General features: G+C 41.9%; 1 protein-coding gene across 7 annotated transcripts in view; it reads right to left on the reverse strand.

Annotated features, from left to right (window-relative positions):
• CCDC112 (coiled-coil domain containing 112) overlaps positions 1–20,459 on the reverse strand; it is a 218,052-nt gene that overhangs the window by 24,493 nt on the left and 173,100 nt on the right. Inside the window, exon 1 of one of the 7 annotated variants that reach the window (XM_061429927.1) lies at positions 4,898–5,216. The exons of 5 other annotated variants lie outside the window; for them this stretch is intronic. In XM_061429927.1, the coding sequence (XP_061285911.1) occupies positions 4,898–5,011 (114 nt within the window). In that variant the 5' untranslated portion in view covers positions 5,012–5,216. Of the gene's footprint in view, positions 1–4,897; positions 5,221–20,459 lie in introns of those variants that run through there. One more of the 7 variants, XM_061429926.1, reaches the window with a different exon arrangement.

Here is a 20,459-nt window from a genome sequence, read left to right on the forward strand (position 1 = left end):
CCTTTCCCGATTTGGAATCAGTCTGTTGTTCCATGTCCAGTTCTAAGTACTGCTTCTTGACCTGCATACAAATTTCTCAGGAGGCAGGTCAGGAGTCTGGTATTCTCCTCTCTTTAAGAATTTTACACAATGTGTTGTGATTCACATAGTCAAAGGCTTTGGCATAGTCAATAAAGCAGAAGTAGATTTTTTCTGGAACTCTCTTGCTTTTTCGATGATCTAGCCGATGCTGGCAATTTGATCTCTGGTTCCTCTGCCTTTTCTAAAACCAGCCTGATGCATCTGGAAATTCATGGTTCACATACTGTTGAAGCCTGGCTTGGAGAATTTTGAGGATTACTTTGCTAGCATGTGAGATGAGTACAATTGTGCAGTAGTTTGAGCATTCTTTGGCATTGCCTTTCTTTGGGATTGGATTAAAAACTCACCTTTTCCAGTCTCTTTATAGATGTTTTCTATTTGGTGAGACACCATTCTTATACTTTATTTCTTTAGAAATGGTTTTCTTTAGCTTTTTGAACATGTTTAAATCAATAATTTAAAATCTTTATCTGTTATGTCCAACATTTGGTCATCTTAAGGGACAGTTTCTTTTTACTATTCTTTTTTTTTTTTGTAATTCTTCTGTGTGTGGACCATATTTTCTTATTTCTTTGCATATCTCATAATTTGTCAGCAACTCAACACTTTAAATAATACATAATGTGGCAACACTAAAAATGAGATTTTTTTCCCTCTCTCCAAGGTCTGCTGTTGTTGCTGGGTTTTTTTCAGTCATTTCTCTGAACTAATTCGGTAAAGTCTGGATTGTTTGTGTGGCACTGAAATCTCTGCTTTGTTAGCTGTCAGTGAATGATTGGTTGGTCAAAGATTTTCTTAGATGTCTTGAACCTGTAAGTCCCCACACTTTGAGGGGGTCTGTGTGCAAGCTGGAACATGGCATCACTACTGGGGCAAGCAGTTTACAACTCCACTTTAGCCTTCACTTCCTGTTGCACAGTTTCAAGGTCAGCCAAAGATGAGAGCTCAGGCCTTCTTAGGCTTTCTCTGATTGCATTCATTTCCTATCACTACTGTAACAAACTTACCAAGAAAATGAGTTTACCACAAATTTAAGAGACTTAAACACCACAAATCTATTCTTTTACTGTTTTGGAGGTCAAGTCTAAAATTAAGGTGTTGAAAAGACTGCATTCTTTCTGGAGATTCAGAGTATTTACTCCCTTACCTTTTTTCAGCTTTTAGTGGCCACCTTCATTCCTTGGCTCATGGCCACTTCCTCACATCGCATCGCCCTCTTGCTTTCACTGTTACATCTCCTCTTGGTTCTAATCCTCCTGCTTCCCTCTTACAAGGACTCCTGTGAATACACTGGCCCACCCAGATAATCCCACATAAACTCCCCACCTCAAGAGCCTCAACTTAATCACATTTGCACAGTTCCTTTTATCACATGAGGTCACACGTCCACAGGTGCTGGGGGTTAGGATGTGACTATCCTTGAGGGAACCTAGTGATACCGTGAGGATGCACAGTGACTTACAATCCACTGTGTCTGAGGCAGACGGAAATAAATGGCTGACATGGGGCAGAGAAGGATTGTCCAAGCAGCCGTCTGGGACAGGCTTGCTTGTAAAAGTATATTAATAACAAAGGATTCCCCCTCCCCTATTTGTGTTTATTGTGTATTATTTGTGTTCGTTGTATAACAACATTAAAGGAAATGTCAAAAGAAGACCAAAAAAAGGTGTGTGGGGGGTAATTCTTCACTCTGCCACACCTGGATATATACACAGCCCTATTCATTTGTGTGATCTTCTAGAGGAAATCCGTTTTGAGTAATTATGTAAAGTCAGAAAAGTAATGTGGTTATTACTGAAGGCCCACTCCAGTCAGCCGAATGCCATTAAATACAGGTCATCACAGAGAGGGCACTAGAGACAAAGAGAGGACACAGCCCTACTCTGGAGCAAAACCGGGACATACACTCGTGTGATACAGCCAGAGATACTACAAAAGTCATAATTCAACGTGCTAAAAAGATCAAGAGGGAGATGGCATCTAAGAGGAGAATCAAGAAATTTGTAGTCTTTGGTCTTGAAAAGCAATGGCTGAGAGGAATAATGGCTGAACAAATAATATACAAACATTAAAATACACAGATAGGGTACATTACTACTTTTCCTAATGATGAATCAGAAGATTTCACACTCTGTGGAGGCTGTGAAATAAAATAAAATGCAATATAAAATAGTTCTAAAACTTCAAAGATAATTGTTCCAAAATAATTTAAGGGAACTGGTATAGACTGAATTACCACTCCCCTAATTCACATGTGGAGGCCCTAGATTTGGAGGTGGTGCCTTTAAGGAATTAAGGTTAAATAAGCTCATAAGGATAGGGTCCTAATCCATCAGGACTGGTGTCCTTATAAGAAGAGGAACACCAGAGAACTCTCTCTCTGCATGTGCACAGACAAAGGGCCACGTGAGGACACAGCAAGAAGGCAACTGTCTACAAGCCAAAAACCAACCCCAACGGCTCCTTCATCTTGGACAAGATCTCGGCTGGATCTTTTCAGCCTCCAAAAGTGTAAAAAAAAATATATATATATATATATATTTCTGTAATCTAAATCACTCAGTCTGTGGTATTTTATTATGGAAGCCTGGGCAGGCTAATCTAGGAACCTTAGTGTTTTGGCAGATACCTCTAATATCATGAGGCTGTCACGAGGAAAATGATCTCCTCTCAGAAAAATGTTAGCTGTTTCACTGTCAGGGTCATAGATTCATGAAATCCTATGACAAGTATTCAAGTCCAGAGCTGGGCTACAGAATCTGAGTCTATAACGTGCATGTGTTTGTATATATATATGTGTGTGTGTGTGTGTGTGTGTGTGTGTGTATGTGTATATATATATATATATATATGTGGTATGTTGTGGGGTACAAAGAAGGATAACACATAAACTCCTCAAAAGTCACAATATGCTAGAGATTCTAATTCTTTTTTAAAACCCAAACACCCTTGAGAAATTCTACCTCGCTACTGCCACAATAGCCAACCAAGAGGCTCTGCCTTCTCTAAATTGGTGACAGCGTATAAAATCGGGTGTCTCAACTTCAGCCCTACTGATATTTTGGACCAGGGAACTTTTTGTTGTGGGGGCTGCCCCTCAGCCTGTACCGGCTAGATGTCAGTAGCACACACAACCTTCTCCACAGTCCACCTGCAGTTGTGACAACCCAAACTGTCTCCAGACATTGCTAAATGTGAGGGGCTGATGGAACAGTTGAAACAGCTCCATAGGTGATTCTGATCCAACACTGAGGAAGGCAAACCTCTGAGAACCACTCTAGTGGGCAGGAGTGTGCGTCAGTAACAATACTAAGCAACTTGTAAGATATGCAAACCAGGATGAAGTGGAATTTCTGGAAATACGTAAAGACACTGTATCTCCTTAGAGGAAGAAAATGATGGAATCTGTCCTCAGCTCTTAACAGCCTTCCTTCAGGTTTGGATTAATCCACAAACATTTAGGGAGTATCTACTACGTTTCTGGACTAAAGCGGCACAGTTTTTGGTGCTGGGGATGTAACAGTGAATAAAATTTCCAAAAGTTTCTTCCCTCATAGAGGGCAGGGTTTACATTCCTAGATGGAGTGGAGAAAGACAACACACAAAAAATGAATATAAAATATGTAGTATATTATAGGATAAGTGCTATAGAAAAAACCTAAAAAGAGAACAGTGTGCTAGGTAAGGGGATTCAGTTTGGGGAGGTCAAAGAAAGGATCACTGAGCTGATGGCATTTGAACAAAGATATCTGAAGGTGGAGATGGTGCTGGCCATGAGACCAGGAAGGAAGAGCATTCCAAGCAGAGGGAACAGCAATTGCAAAGCTCCTGAGGTAGAAGTGTGCTCGCCTGTCTGAAGGACCACAGGAAGCCAGTATGGCTGCAGTAGACCCAGGGCAGGGGACTGGAGATGAGGTGACAGGGAGATCTTGGGGGCAGCTCAGAGGCCCTGTAGAGTCTAAGGTGTGGAACATGGTGAAAACGTTTGCTTTCACTCTGAGGGATCTGGGCAGACAAGTGTCATTCCTGAATGGTCTGGTTGTTGTGAATATGTCAGGAAGGCAAGAGTGGGTGAATAGAAACCAACTAGGAAAGTGTTTCTGCTAAGGGAGAAATGATGGTGTGGACATGGGTAGTGGTGCTTGAAGTGGGATTCTTGACTTATTCTGAAGATAGGGCAGACAGGAATTGCCTGTGCTTTGGGTGTGGGCTGTGGGAGAATGCGGAGGAGTCGAGATCTTTGACAAGAGCTGCTGGCTCCAACGATTCTCCTCCGGGAATCCCCTAGTCTTTACTGCAGAGAAAGGGGTCCCAAGGAGATCTTTGGAAACACATCTGCCTCAGAGATCATCCCAGTTTGATTCCTCCTTGTGTTCCCAGCGCTGACACAATAATAGAGCAGCCATCAGTCACTGGGCACTGACTCTCTCTCTAACCAAGCACTGTACCAGGGGCTTCCCAGACAAGGTGCACGGCTCAGGAAGGTGCGTATGATCAGATCCAACGCTTAGAGAAGAAACGGAGTCACGAGAGGTTAAGTGTGTTCCTGTCACAGAGGCAGAGCCAGGGTTTCCACCCAGACTTTCTTGCACTCCCAAACCACCAGGGAGGGGGCTCCGTAACAGCAGTTAAAAATGCACGAGCGAACAAAGCACAAGGCTAGCAAGCGCCAGGCCCCGAGCGAAGGGAGGCTAACGGCCGCGGCTCTCGCCTCCCGGCCGCGCTGCAGAGGACACCTGTTCAGCCGGGGACCCGTCCCGCGCCTCCGGCGCCCGCAGCCCCCTCAGACCCACCTCTGCCTCCTCCATTTATTTACCTGTTGCGGCACCGCGGCTCCCACGCCGGTTCCCGGGGCCGCGCCCGCCCCCGCCACAGCCCCGGCTACGGCGGTGGCCGCCGCCGCCACCACGACCGTCGTCAGGGCGGCCATCTTTTCACGCCGCGCCGCGCGCTCCAGCGGCGGCCACCCGGGTCTGGGGTGGAGGGCTTCGGTTGTGCGGAGATCCGGGCTCTGCCGGGGCGGCGGGGCTCCTCCACCGGGATGCCAAGCGCGACGGAGATACGGGGCGGAGCCGGGCCGCGGGGCGAGGCGAGGCGGGGTTGGAACCAGGGCGGGGTCGGAACCAGGGCGGGGCCGGGGCGCGGGGCGGGGCCGGAGCGCGGGACGGAGGCTGGGGCGGGGCGAGGCTGGGGTGGGGCGGGGCCGGAGCGCGAGGCAGGGGAGGGACCGGAGCAAGGGCCGGGGCGGCTCAGAGCGCGGGGCGGGGCGGGGGCTGGGGCGGGGCGGGGCGGGGCGGGGGCTGGGGCGGGGCGGGGCGGGGTCGGAACCGGGGCGGGGCGCGGAGGCCGGTGGCCGGGGGCGGGGGATGGGAACCCGGTCGCGGGGTGGGCTGTGCTGTGCTGTGTGGCGCGGCAGTATTGATATATCGCCGTCCGTGTATCTACTCTTACTTGGCAAAAATATTTCTCCCTGCCCCCGGTTCCCTAACTGCCAGGAAAATTCACTGTCTTTCACTGTCATACTGAAATTTATTCATGTCATATATATATTATATCGGAGAAGGCAATGGCACCCCACTCCAGTACTCTTGCCTGAAAAATCCATGGACGGAGGAGCCTGGTAGGCTGCAGCCCATGGGGTCGCTAAGAGTCGGACACGACGGAGACACTTCACTTTCACTTTTTACTTTCATGCATTGGAGAAGGAAAGGGCAACCCACTTCAGTATTCTTGCCTGGAGAATCCCAGGGACAGAAGAGCCTAATGGGCTGCCGTCTATGGGGTCGCACAGGGTCGGACACGACTGAAGCGACTTAGCAGCAGCAGCAGCATATATATTATATAGATAGGTATCTATATATTCATAGATATAGGTACTTTGGGCTTCCCTGGTGGCTCAGACGGTAAAGCGTCTGCCTGCAACGTGGGAGACCTGGGTTGGAGACCTGGGTTCGATCCCTGGGTTAGGAAGATTCCCCTGGAGAAGGAAATGGCAACCCACTCCAGTTCTCTTGTCTGGAAAATTCCATGGACAGAGTAGCCCAAACCAACAAAACAGAGCATGCCCCACACCATCAGATATCAGAAGCAGGAATGGCCCACTCCAAGGACTTGGCCAAAGAGAAGAGAAATTCCAAAGATACAGTGTTGGGAAGGTGGGGAAAAAGGCAGAGATGACTTCTCCAGTCAAGGCATGGGCAACCAGTCACAATTCAGCTAGTTTGTGAATACCTTGCATTTTCTTCCTTTAAAGGAATGGATTCATCCATTCATCAAATCATTCATTCAATCAATATCCAGCTGCCAGCCCTGGAAAATTAACTGTTGAATCAGGTGAACACACAAGGTTCCTTCCAAACTTCTAGCAGTGACTTCAAACAAGTAAACAGCATATTTACTGAACATTTACTTTGAGCCAGCACTGTTCTAAATAATCTAGAGAAGTAGTACTATTATCATTTTCATCTCACGGATATAGTTAGGTAACACAAGATCATACAGGTGGGAACTAGAATACAAGCTTGGGTGGCCTGACTCCAGAGACCATCCGGGTAGAAATGTTAAATAGGCAGAGGGATAAATGCTTCTGGAGCCCTGGACAAAGACTGGAGCTAAAGATATGAATTTGGTCTTCATCTCCATAAGATATTTTAAGAAAATATCTTAAAAGACCTAACGAGACCACTCAGGAAGAGTACAAACTGGAGTCTGGAAAGTGAGGCCTAGAACTCTCCAACATAGATGACACGGACGGTGGGAGAGGTCCGTAAGAAGCGGGGAGGTCCACAATCCTATGGCAGGAAGTGTTTCAAGAAGGAGAGGATGATCAACTGTGCTCTGCTGCCCAGAGGCTGAGTGACATGAAAACAGAACTGATGGTTAGATTTGACAATGCAGAGGCCACTGGATACTCTTAAGGGAATGTGGTAACAATATGCAAAATACCTGCTTTAAGATTTTTCCTGTTTTGTTAGGATGAAAAATTTCCCAAAACAAAATGATTAAGAATCTCATAACCTTCATTATCTCCTCCACCATCTCAGCCAGGCTTTGATCCTGGTTCCTCAGTTCCTCCCTACTCAGAGTGGGTTAATCTGTTCCATGCCTCTCTCCTAGGATCTCTGGAGAGAAGTATTATTCCTTGGCTTGTGGAAACATTACTCCAGTCATCACCTGTATGGTTTCATGGCCTTCTCTCCCCTGTGTCTGTGTCTCTGTGTCCAAATTTCCCTCTTCTTATAAGGGCACCAGTCATTGGATTAGGGTTCTTTATAATCCCATATGACCTGATGTTAACTTTATTACATCTGCAAAGACCTGGTTTCTAAATAAGGTCACATTCAGAGATACTGGGATCAGGACTTCAGCATATCTCTTTAGAGGACACAATTCAATTCATAGCACATATATAATACTCTATACCTTACACTTTTTAACTTAATATATTCTGTGACTCTATAAAGAAAGCTGAGCGCCAAAGAATTGATGCATTTGAGCTGTGGTATTGGAGAAGACTCTTGAGAGTCTCTTGGACTAGAAAAGACCCTGATGCTGGGAAAGATTGAAGGCGGGAGGAGAAGGGGATGACAGAGGATGAGATGGTTGGATGGCATCACCGACTCGATGGACATGAGTTTGAGTAAGCTCCAGGACTTGGTGATGGACAGGGAGGCCTGGCGTGCTGCAGTCCATGGGGTCACAAAGAGTCAGACATGAGTGAGCGACTGAACTGACTGAACTGATTCTGTAACTCCTTGAAGTAAGTTCACAGAAATATTCCTTATTTTTAAAAAATGAATTCATAATACTCTTATTCTAAAAAAGATTGAAGGCAAAAGGAGAAGGGGGTGGCAGAGGAAGAGATGGCTAGATAGCATCACCAACTCAATGGACATGAATTTGAGCATGGGGACACAAAGAGTCAGACATGACTTAGTGAATAAACAACAACCACAACGCCCGTATTTCATTCAGCTAGTCATCTATCTGGCTTCCCTGGTGGCTCAGACAGTAAAGAATCTGCCTTCAATGCAGGAGACCTGGCTTTGATCCATGGGTTGGGAAGATCCCCTGGAGAAGCAAATGGCAACTCACTTCAGTATTCTTGCCTGGAGAATCCCATGGACAGAGGAGCCTGACGGGGTACAGTCCATGGGGTTGCAATGAGTTGGACACAACTGAGGAACTGGCATCTGGTCCCATCACTTCATGGGAAACAAATGGGGAAACAGTGGAAACAGTGTCAGACTTTATTTTTCTGGGCTCCAGAATCACTGCAGATGGTGATTGCAGCCATGAAATTAAAAGACGCTTACTCCTTGGAAGGAAAGTTATGACCAACCTAGATAGCATATTGAAAAGCAGAGACATTACTTTGCCAACAAAGGTCCGTCTAGTCAAGGCTATGGTTTTTCCAGTGGTTATGTATGAATGTGAGAGTTGGACTATGAAGAAAGCTAAGCACCTGATGCTTTTGAACTGTGGTGTTGGAGAAGACTCTTGAGAGTCCCTTGGACTGTAAGGAGATCCAACCAGTCCATTCTGAAGGAGATCAGCCCTGGGATTTCTTTGGAAGGAATGATGCTGAAGCTGAAACTGCAGTACTTTGGCCACCTCATGCGAAGAGTTGACTCATTGGAAAAGACTCTGATGCTGGGGGGGATTGGGGGCAGGAGGAGAAGGGGACAATAGAGGATGAGATGGCTGGATGGCATCACCGACTCGATGGACGTGAGTCTGAGTGAACTCCGGGAGTTGGTGATGGACAGGGAGGCCTGGCGTGCTGCGATTCATGGGGTTGCAAAGAGTCGGACACAACTTATCGACTGAACTGAACTGAACTGAGGGACTACACTTTCATTTTCAGTCATCTATTGACAAACTGAGGATAGGTTACTTCCAATCTTTTGCAGTTACAGTGTTGGGGAAGAAATTTTTTTCCTCTGCCTTTCTAGGTTCTTCTTGTAGTCTAATAATTAAATTGACATGAGACAGATTAACAGAAAATGGTCAAATTTTAACTCCACACATATGGGAGTTCACGGAAATATGAGACTCATAGAAATGACTAAAGCAGGCAGCTTTTATATTGTTTAGACAAAGAAACAATAGATTTCTTTGTGAAGAACTGACAAAGACACTTAGGCTTGGGTACTAATGAGTGGAGAAACCAAGCAGAGTCGTCTCTGTCTTGAATTTTCTATCCCTGGACATAAAGATGTCCCATGCCCTGGTGCTCAGAGGCTGCCTTTTAGATGGGAGATTTATTTCCTGATTTCAGGGGAAAGAGGGCAGGGTCAGAATGTCCTTCTTGCACTCAACTTGAATTCAAAACAATCAATATGTCAAAGTAGCATACTTTGGATTGGTCTGCCCTGAACTCCATCACAAGTAATGATCATTACTTGAGCCACCAGGGAAGCCTGGTAATGATCATTAGTATTTCATATTTGGGGAAGTGTACCTTCAGTGGAATTGCTGAGTCAAATGATAAATGCAAAGAAAATGTAGTTAGATATTGCTAAATTCCCTTCCATAGAAAGTTGTACCATTTTGCACTCCCACTAGCATTGCCTAAGGGTGCCTGTTTCCTTATTATTTGCCATCACAGTTCTTCAAATTTTTATATTTTAGACAATCTCAATAGGTGAGAAATAGTATATGTAAGTAATTTTAATATGCCTTTCTCTTGGTATGAATGAAGCTTTTTTTTTGTAAGTTGAAGGACATTGGCTTTTTCTTTAAATTCTGTTCATATCTTTCCTTAATGGTATTTGGTCTTTCTCTTTCCAGTTTTTAAGAGCTCTTTATCACTTAAGTGATTGTGATTTTTTTGATATAAATTGCAAATATTTTCTTCTGGATTTTAATTTGATTAGTTGACTTTTGCTTCTTTCCCCCTTTGCTTTGAAAAAGTTTATTTTTATGGAGTCAAGTCTGTCAGTGTTTTAGTATTTTCTTTGGTGCTTCTGGATTGATAATCATAGTTGGAAAGGTTTTTCTCACTTCCAGCTTATAAAGAAATGAATCTGTTTTCTTTTGCAGTTTTTTTTTTCTCACTCCCAGTTTATAAAGAAATGAATCTGTTTTCTTTTGCAGTTTTATTTTTTACATTTATATATCTGGATTATTTGGATTTCATTCTGGTATCCAGGATGAAATATGGATTCAATTTTACTTTTCCCAAACGGTTATCTAGTTATGCCAAAAACATTTATTAAAAACAGTATATTTTCACCAGTGACTTGAGGTATCACTTTTCCCATATAATTGTTCTATGTTAAATTTTTTATTCTAATCTGTCATTCTGTATATCTAGTTATGTATCAATGAAGATGCTTTTTTAAATTTATAGGGCAATGATAAAATGTTTTAGTATCATACAGGGCTAGTTCCTCTCATTGTTCTTCTTTATGGGATTTTTCTGCCTTTTCCTAATCCCCAAAGAACTTTAGAATCAAGAGTCAACTTTAAGAGAAGAATCGCAATATTCTTAATGGAATTACATTAAATTTTTTCTTAACTTGGGAAGACTTTACATAAGTATGATGTAGAGTTGCCCTACCCGTGAACAAAGGTATGCCTTTCATTTGTTCAAGTCTACTTTTGCACCTTTGAAGAATGAGTATTTTAAGCTTATTCCTAGGTTTTAATAATTTTCTATTGCAACTACAGGTGTGATTTACCCTCCCTTGATATCCTCTAGTGTTATTCTTTGGATATATAAACACGATTGATTTTTCTTTGTTAGTTTTTTATATTGCTACTTTAATCAATTCTGTTACTTTTGGTTGTACAGTTAAGAATGATTTCTTAATTTTATATTTTTACATTAAGGGTTTCCCTTTATACAATTACATTATCTGCAAATAGAGATAATGTTATCTGTTTCTTTCTAGTTCTCACACTTACTCCAGACAGGAAGACAGAAGAAGGCTGTCAATTTGGGTTCCCCTTCCCAGGTGGGGCTAGTGGTAAAGAACCTGCCTGCCAAAGCAGGAGACATAAGAGACCTGGGTTCGATCCCTGGGTCAGGAAGATCCCCTGGAGGAGGGCATGGCTACCTACTCCAGTATTGTTGCCTGGAGAATCCCATGGAGAGAGGAGCCAGGTGGGCTACAGTCCATGGGATTGCACAGAGTTGGACACAAATGAAGCAACCAGCATGAAGTCAGATCACGAAACAAGGACTTAGAAGAGGCAAATTTTTTGTCTTAATAATTATGTAGAGATCACTATTGCATGATGAAACAGTTATGATCCATCCCAAAGTCACAGAATAATATGCTTAAAATGTGTGGAACTGCTCCAGACAGTTAAGCAAAATCACATATACTCTTATGCCTGGGCACCGGATTTATTCTTTTATATAAGGCTTAATTAATAACAAAATATTTGTATTATCTTCTTAAACACTAACAAATGGATAACTGTACGGTGAGCTATAGAATTCATCAGTATAAACTGACAGAGCTAGAATAAGGTTGTCTCATATTGACTTCAGAAATTAGAATACAAACTAACCAATATTACCTATGTAGTGTTAGTCGCTCAGTTGTGTCTGACTCTGTGACCCAATGGACTGTAGCCCACCAGGCTCCTCTGTCCATCGGATTTCTCAGGCAAGAATACTGGTGTGAGTTGCCATTTCCTTCTCCAGGGGATCTTCCCAAACCAGGGATTGAACCCGGGTCTTCTGCACTGTGGGCAGATTCTTTACCACTGAGGCACCAGGCAAGCCCTATTACCTATGTAAGAGATGATAACTTCTCCACAATTTTCATTTCATTCTCAAATAAAAACACCTGAACTCCTTCCACTAACTTTTAAATGACTATCCCCATGCAAAATGTTCAATTGTTTAAATAGCTATATTTCTAGAAACTGAAAAGAGAAAGTGATTTAAAGAGTTCCCAGTCTTTCAGCTCTTTTTTTATAGGTCCTTGGTAATGTTAGAATTCCTTAACCATATACTCTTCAACAGGCTGTCAGTTCCCTAGGGATGGGCCGAAATATTTACTGTTGAACAATAACAACAGCAGTAGCCAAAGCAACAACAGTGGATTTTTACATCAAATGAAGCTGTTAAGACAATTCGAAAGTAGATCTAGATAAAAGGGGAAAATGTGAACAGTTATTTTAAAAACAACAATCTTCACTTTTGATGACCTATTGGTGCCAAACACTCTTATCAACACACATAACTACTCTTTGCTATAAATAAATGAAGTTTGAGAATCTTGGTCAATAAACTTTCTAAGATAATATAGCTAGAATATGGCAGAGCCAAGCATCAAGCCTGGATCTGATTTGGATCTAACTTAATAGTTAAAACTTATTTTCCTAAAGCAAAAACAAAAACAAACAAAAAAGCCTCTAAGTCTCTTTTCTTCTTTTGAAAAATATTTTTTTTCCTGGGAGACAAGTGAAAATAAAGAAGACAATCACTTGTGTTTGAATAGATGTTGATTATTCTTTTTCGGGTGGTCCTAGCTTTACATCTTTTAAATCAGCCTTAGGAAATGAAAAATCTTTAGTATGGTTGACAGTTTTATGACTACACCCCTTAATCCCAATAGAGCACTTTTCCCTGAAAATTCAAACCCATCTGATGAACATGAACCTACCATTAAAAATTAATTTCAGAAGTCATTCTTCTGCAGGGTCATTCTTCTACAGTTGGATAGAAAATTAAACTCATGTATCATACATACATATTCCCTTGGATTTATACCAAAAAATGTCAGGAACTCCTAGCTCATAGGAACACAATAAATTTTCAATGACGTATTTACTCTTACTTGAGAATTTTAAATCATTTCTTTATATAAATGCGGAAGTTAAAGAATTGTACATCATGAAAATGATACAGAAAATATTACTGAATGGTTGGGACTTCTGTAATGTTTGAGGTTTATTTACAATTACATATATTAATTTGAGCAGCTATATACTGGCTACCTCTGGGCTTCTTTTTATGTGAGAAAAAGAACTATTTTTTAAACCAGTGTTTTTTGAATTTTTGTTACATATAAACTGAGATAATCTTAACATTTTAATACTAGCTGGTGCTTATGTCGCTTCAGTTATGTCTGACTCTTTGCAACTCCATGGACCATAGCCCACCAGGCTTCTCTGGCTATGGAATTTTCCTGGCAAGAATACTGGAGTGAGTTGCCATGCCCTCCTCCAGGGGATCTTCTTGACCCAGGGACTGAACCCGTGTCTTCTGTGTCTCCTGCACTGCAGGTGAATTCTTTACTGCTGAGCCGCAGGGGAAGCCCCAGATGGTGCTTATGCATGCATGCGTGATCAGTGGTGTTGGACTCTTTGTGACCCCATGGACTGTTAGGCTCCTCTGTCCATGGGAGTCCTCAGGCAAGAATCCTGGAGTGGGTTGGCATTTCCTTCTGTAGTGCTTGTAACATATAACAGGAAATGTCTAGTGATAGGCATAATTTGGAGCACAAAGACCCTATATGACTTGCTCACATTGGAAGGAAAATCAATAAGTGTTAGGGCCATTATCAATGAAAGACTATAGATACCAAACCAGGTTTCCAAAGACAGGAAAGTACAAGGAAGTGGACAGCCCACCCTGACTTGGGCAGCACTGAAAGATTGCTCAGAGGGTGATACAGATCTGTCTGCAGGAAGTACTTGGTGGAAACCTTAGTGGAATCAAATGAGAAAGAAAGAAAGAAAGAAAGGAAAGGTTTTGGTGTGCTTGACTTGGCTATTGGTCAGTGTAAATGAATAAGATTTGCTTCCTCTGTCTGTCAATATTTCTGCAAAGGCTAATCCTTAGCTTGGGAGGCAGGGGTGCTCACTTACTTGGCAAAGCTTGGGATTGTAGCTATCAGACATCTATTGCAGAATTGTTTTCCTTCTTTAAGGCTGTCAGGCCACGGGGAGACCATATGAAGAAGGGCACAGACAGGAGCTTTCAATATGGAGTAGATTAGATGATAGATGATAAGATAATTCCAATTGACATATCCTGAAATGTATTCATTGAAAACATAGATTATACTTTTTTTTTTTTTTAACACTCATGAAGTGGGTCATTTTTGTCACAAAAACGACCATATATTTTGGCCACCAAAACTTCAATAAATGTCAAAAAGCAGAAACAATGCAGATATAATCCTCTGATCACACACCCGCATACACAAAACTGAAAAGATATACTCTATTACATAAATATTCAAGACTCCCAAGTCAAAGAAAATATGAAAACTAAAACTGCAATCTAATTAAAATACATCGGTAACACTACAAACCAACATCCATGGAATACAGCTAAATCCATCCTCAGAAGAAAATAAGCAATTTCAGTAGTTATATTAGTAAATAAGGAAGGATAAAAATAAATGAACTAACCACTCAACTCAAGAAGATGGGGAAAAAAATCAATAATCAAAACAGTAAAAAAGGAGAAATGAATTAAGAAATATAAAAGAAAAAATAAAATAAAAAACAGGGAATGACAATTCTAATGAATAAATTTAACCAGTTAAGACAGATAAATCACTGGCTAACTTGATCAAGAATTAAAATCAAGAAAGCCCCACTAAACATACATAAGAAAACTGAAAAAAAAAAAAGAATCACAGGAGGCAACTTTGCTCACAATTGTCTGCAGATAAATTTGAAAATCCAGATGAAATGGATCATTTCTCTAAGAAAATACAATTTACTAAAGTTAGAAAATTAAAAACCTAAATTAAATATTAAAAACCTAAGAAAAAGGAAAAAATATTAAAATGGTAGGCTCCCAAAGAGCACCAGGCCCAGAGGACTTCATAGGCTAATATTATGAAACTTAACAGAACAAACAGCCTCTGATGCATTTTAAATTGTTCCAGAGCAGAGATAAAGAGTGGAAAACTTCCAAATTCTAATAGCAGCATATGTTTGTTACCAAAAACTGACAGCAATAGCACAAAAAAGAAAATGAATATTGATGCAGAAAATGTTTACCAAGTTTCAGCAAACAGAATCCAGTAACATATTGGAAGAATTAAAAGAAAACCCAGTATCATAAGAGCGTTTCAGTATCATTTCCCACGTTACACCGTGGGTGGGTACCACCCGCTGGCTCACTCAGCATCTACTTCAGCTTCTCTTTGGTGTGCCATCTATACTGCATAGACAGAAAAGCTCAGAATCCTCACTTCCCAGGCGCCCTTGTAGTTAGGGTTCACAATGTAAAAATCTATTTTGCTAATCAGATGCATTTGTGTGAAATTCCATTTCAGAACTCAACTGAGTAGGGGAAGACACAGTGGTGAGGCACGTTTTTCCAGGACACGTCATGGCAGATGCAGTAAAACTCTGCAGCTGCCAATTCTAGCATCAGTCTCCTTACTCAGAGGTATGAGAGAGAAACTATGCTCCTGCAGGTAAGAATTCTGGTAGCAGCTTCTTGTTCCCAGACCACATGAAGACAGCGTGCTCTTGGAGCTAAGAGTGCAGGCGTGACTTCCCACTGTGGCAGGGGGAGCGGGTCTCCTGACGGGCCAGGTCTACACTGTGGATTTGGGCGATATTCCCAGAGGAGCTTGCATTTCTAGCTCTCCACTGATTCATAAGCAGTTTATTCCCTCTACTAAATCCCTTTCACTTTTCTGCAAGTGAACTCTGGCTGATAAAATAGGTTAAAAGGGAGAAAAAAGTATACAATTTTCTTCAAATATGCTGGAAACGCATTTGATGAATTTCAACATCCATAATTAATTTTTTAAATCTTCACAACATAGGAAAGATCCATATTTCTTAAAAGCTGGTATTTATGTTTAGTGAGGAAACACTAGAAGTATTCCCATTAAAATCAACAACAAGACAATTATGTCCACAGTCACCACTATTATTTAGCATAACTCTAGAGGCTTAACCAATGCAATTAGACAAGAGAAATACATAAGAGGTAAAAACACTGGAAGAGTGGTACATTATTATTATTCATAGATAACTGTATACCTGCAAAACCCAATAAACTCAGTTAAAAATCTGTTGTAAACAATATGAGAACTTATGAGATGGATGGATACCAGATTAGTGCGTAAAAATGAATTGCCTTAATTTATACAAACAACCAGTCAGAAGACATCATGGATATGCCAATTTAAAAAAAGCAAAAAAAAAAGAAAAGAAAAGACATAAACACCAAAATTGCAATAGCAAAAAAGGAAAACATACTTATATGTATGTACACCTTATATGTATACATATATGTGCACCTACACCTAACTTATATGTATACATACATACTTATATGTATGTATGTATACATACATGTATATGTATGCTTATTTAACTTCTATGCAGAGTACATCATGAGAAACGCTGGACTGGAAGAAGCACAAGCTGGAATCAAGATTGCCGGGAGAAATATCAATCACCTCAGATATGCAGATGACACCACCCTGATGGCAGAAAGTGAAGAGGAACTAAAAAGCCTCTTGATGAAAGTGAAAGTGGAGAGTGAAAAAGTCGGCTTAAAGCTCAACATTCAGAAAACGAAGATCATGGCATCCGGTCCCATCACTTCATGGGAAATAGATGGGGAAACAGTGGAAAGAGTGTCAGACTTTATTTTTCTGGGCTCCAAAATCACTGCAGATGGTGACTGCAGCCATGAAATTAAAAGACGCTTACTCCTTGGAAGGAAAGTTATGACCAACCTGGTGGGCTGCTGTCTGTGGGTCGCACAGAGTCAGACATGACTTGAGCGACTTGGCAGCAGCAGCAGCAGATAGCATATTCGAAAGCAGAGATATTACTTTGCCAACAAAGGTCCGTCTGGTCAAGGCTATGGCTTTTCCTGTGGTCATGTATGGATGTGAGAGTTGGACTGTGAGGAAGCCTGAGCGCCGAAGAATTGATGCTTTTGAACTGTGGTGTTGGAGAAGACTCTTGAGAGTCCCTTGGACTGCAAGAAGATCCAACCAGTCCATTCTAAAGGAGATCAGCCCTGGGTGTTCTTTGGAAGGAATGATGCTAAAGCTGAAACTCCAGTACTTTGGCCACCTCATGCGAAGAGTTGACTCACTGGAAAAGACTCTGATGCCGGGAGGGATTGGGGGCAGGAGAAGGGGACGACAGAGGATGAGATGGCTGGATGGCATCACTGACTCGATGGATGTGAGTCTGAGTGAACTCCGGGAGTTGGTGATGGACAGGGAGGCCTGGCGTGCTGCGATTCATGGGGTCGCAAAGAGTCGGACAGGACTGAGGGACTGAACTGAATTGATACATATAAATATGTGCAAAAAAGTTAAACTGAAACACAGGGCCTAACGAAGATGACATTGAAATTAGTAACTCTTTTAGAGAGAACTTATACGAAAGGTGCGGGGAGCGAGCTCCGCCCCTGGCAAAGGTCATGAGGAAGGAGGCTTGGCATACGCAAAGGCGGGATCAAGCCTCAGGAGTCTCCCTGGAAATTCTCGAGCAATCTACCCCCAAAACCAGAGTCTGCCTACTTTCTGCTTTGTGCTTTCACCTATACCTCTGACTTTACGGGGGGCTGTCCCCCACTACCTCTCTCTGAAAAAAGAGTTAGCTTACAGCTCCAGTTAACAATTCTTGGGTGTGACAGTGTTTCAACCTACAAACTCCTTTGGAAGTCCTCTAGCCTGCCTGAATAGGTTTTTCCGGCCACATGTGATTGTTCAGAGCCTCCCAACTGTGAGAGGCAGGAGATGTTCTAAACTGTCTAAATACAGATTCCTTTGAGCAGTTAAAAGATTGATTAGAAATTGTATTGGTGAAGGGATTTTCACTTGTTGGGCCAATGTATGCTGCTAAGTCTCCATATCCCTTACCTGCTGTGTCCCTGGCAGTGTACTGATTAATATAATTGGTGTAAATAGTAGCTTTAATGTTTGTAACCTGGGACCCTTGAGTTAATTCTTTTTCTTGTTATAGCCCACCACACCTTTGCTCTGTAGGAATGCAACTTTATCTAATGCTTTTTGGAGGCTGGCGCCTGACTTTAGAATAATCACCTTTAGAGAAAAAGGCCTCTGGGCCAGAAGATGATGCAAATCACCTAAACTTTTGCATATGATAAGTTTGCAGGAAGAAAGCCTGGCTTACTGCATGACTCTACCCCTTCCCCCATTATCCTCTATGCATAACTTAAGGTATAAAAACTACTTTGGAAAATAAAGTGCGGGCCTTGTTCACTGAAACTTGGTCTCACCATGTCGTTCTTTCTCTTACCTTCTGGCTGAATTATTCAGCCTCTTTTCTCCACTGAATTTCCTCACTGAGCTATCCTTATTTCAGCCTCTTTTCTCCACTGAATTTCCTCACTGAGCTATCCTCATTCTATTACTCTTTATATCCTTAATTAACGTTTAATTAAGCAATTGTTTCCTGATCCTCGCCGACGCCGTCCCCGCTTCGAATTCCCTGGATCAGCCGGGGCTGGTCCCCGGCAGAAAGGATAACTTTCTTACCCATGTATGTCTGAAAGTGCTTTTACTTTGCTCGTACCTGAAGGAGAGAGCCTGGCTCAGTAGAGTACTCTAGAGAAAGAAAGAAATTCTCCCTCAGAAACACTGAAGATATCATTCTCTTTTCTATTCTACCCATTATTGCCACTAAGAAGTCCAGGAACAATCTGATTCTTTTCCACCTATAACTAATCTCTTGGAAGCTCTTTAAAAAAGCAAAAACAAAAGCAAATCATCTGTCAGAAATCTGAGCAGAACTCAACACCTACCAAATCCAGGAGAGCATGTTCTCTCCTGGATTTGTTCTCTAGCGTGTTCTCTCCATTACATCTGACCCCAGAATGCCTATTTAATGTAGAAAATCGAACACCAAAAGTGTAAGCAAAATTAATCTTCAACCAGTTCAGTTCATATTCTTTAATGATTTCCCCGCAGTGAAATTTGAAAACCTCATCTTTGCTTCTCATTCTCAAACAGAAAACTGCATTTTAGTTTTTATCCACCAGATGGCACCTGAGAAACAATAAACAACAGTAGAGAGACTGAATGATTCTTAACAAAAGGAAAATTTTTTCATCTTTTATGCATGAAAATTAGAATGTTCTTCTTAGGACATATCAGCATTTAAGGCAATGGCAACCCACTCCAGTGTTCTTGCCTGGAGAATCCCAGGGACGGGGGAGCCTGGTGGGCTGCCGGCTATAGGGTCGCACAGAGTCGGACACGACTGAAGTGACTCAGCAGCAGCAGCAGGGTATGAAGGCACATACCAGTTAAAACCCAGGCAGGAAAATAAAAACATTTACTCTCATATTCAGTTTCTCAAATACAGTCAACTGACATTCAGTCTCTCAAATAGATTTCACTTTCCCAAATTTTATACTAAATCTAAGAAGCCTTTTTAGTGAAAATTGTTAGAATAGTTTTTAATACTACTAATTTCTATATGATATAAACAGTTAAAAAACTCATTTCAGAATATAAACCAAAAGATTAGAGACTTGTAACTTTGACGTTCACAAGTTAATGTTTACCAATAATCTCGTTCATCTTTGATAATCTATTATTCCCTATTGTGTGTGACCAGACTCCCTAAATGACCTACAAACCCTGCATTTTGTGGCCCTGTCCATCTTCCTGTTTCCCTCTTCTTCTAAACAGAAAATTAGAACATATTTGGACACATATACTAAATGAGGACTAACTTTAGACAGAGTTACCAAATACGAGAGCAAATAAATGTCTTTTTTTTTTTTAACAACTATTTTTGTCCACTGGCCAAGTGGTATGTGGATAACAAAACCACTGGTCATTTATGAAGCAAATCTTAGGTGAAATTACACTTATATTTTTTTCAGTAGGAATTTTTTTATCACCCTCATTCACTCACTCAGGAATCAAACACAGATACAACACTAAATCCTTTCATAGAGTTTTCTTCTTTCCTGGGGAAATTACTGGGGTTTCTCAAGTAGGACACTGCAGTGCAATTACCACCTCTTACCTGGGTGCAAGGGTGGAACAGCTCTTCCAGTCAGCAAAGAGCTTGGATGGGGGACTTTCCCAAGTACTGCCACAGCACAGCACAGGGATCATGAATGGAATCATTCCATGAGTCATCCCATAAGTATTAATCACATATTCAGCAGCTGTTTTATTGAATAATCATTAAGTGCCAGTTACACGAGAAGGCAATGGCACCCCACTCTAGTACTCTTGCCTGGAAAATCCCATGGATGGAGGAGCCTGGTGGGCTGCAGTCCATGGGGTCGCTAAGAGTCGGACACAACTGAGCGACTTCCCTTTCACTTTTCATTTTCATGCATTGGAGAAGGAAATGGCAACCCACTCCAGTGTTCTTGCCTGGAGAATCCCAGGGACAGGGGAGCCTGGTGGCTGCAGTCCATGGGGTCG

Source organism: Bos javanicus, chromosome 10, assembly GCF_032452875.1.
Source record: "Bos javanicus breed banteng chromosome 10, ARS-OSU_banteng_1.0, whole genome shotgun sequence".
In the NCBI taxonomy this organism is placed as follows: domain Eukaryota; kingdom Metazoa; phylum Chordata; class Mammalia; order Artiodactyla; family Bovidae; genus Bos; species Bos javanicus.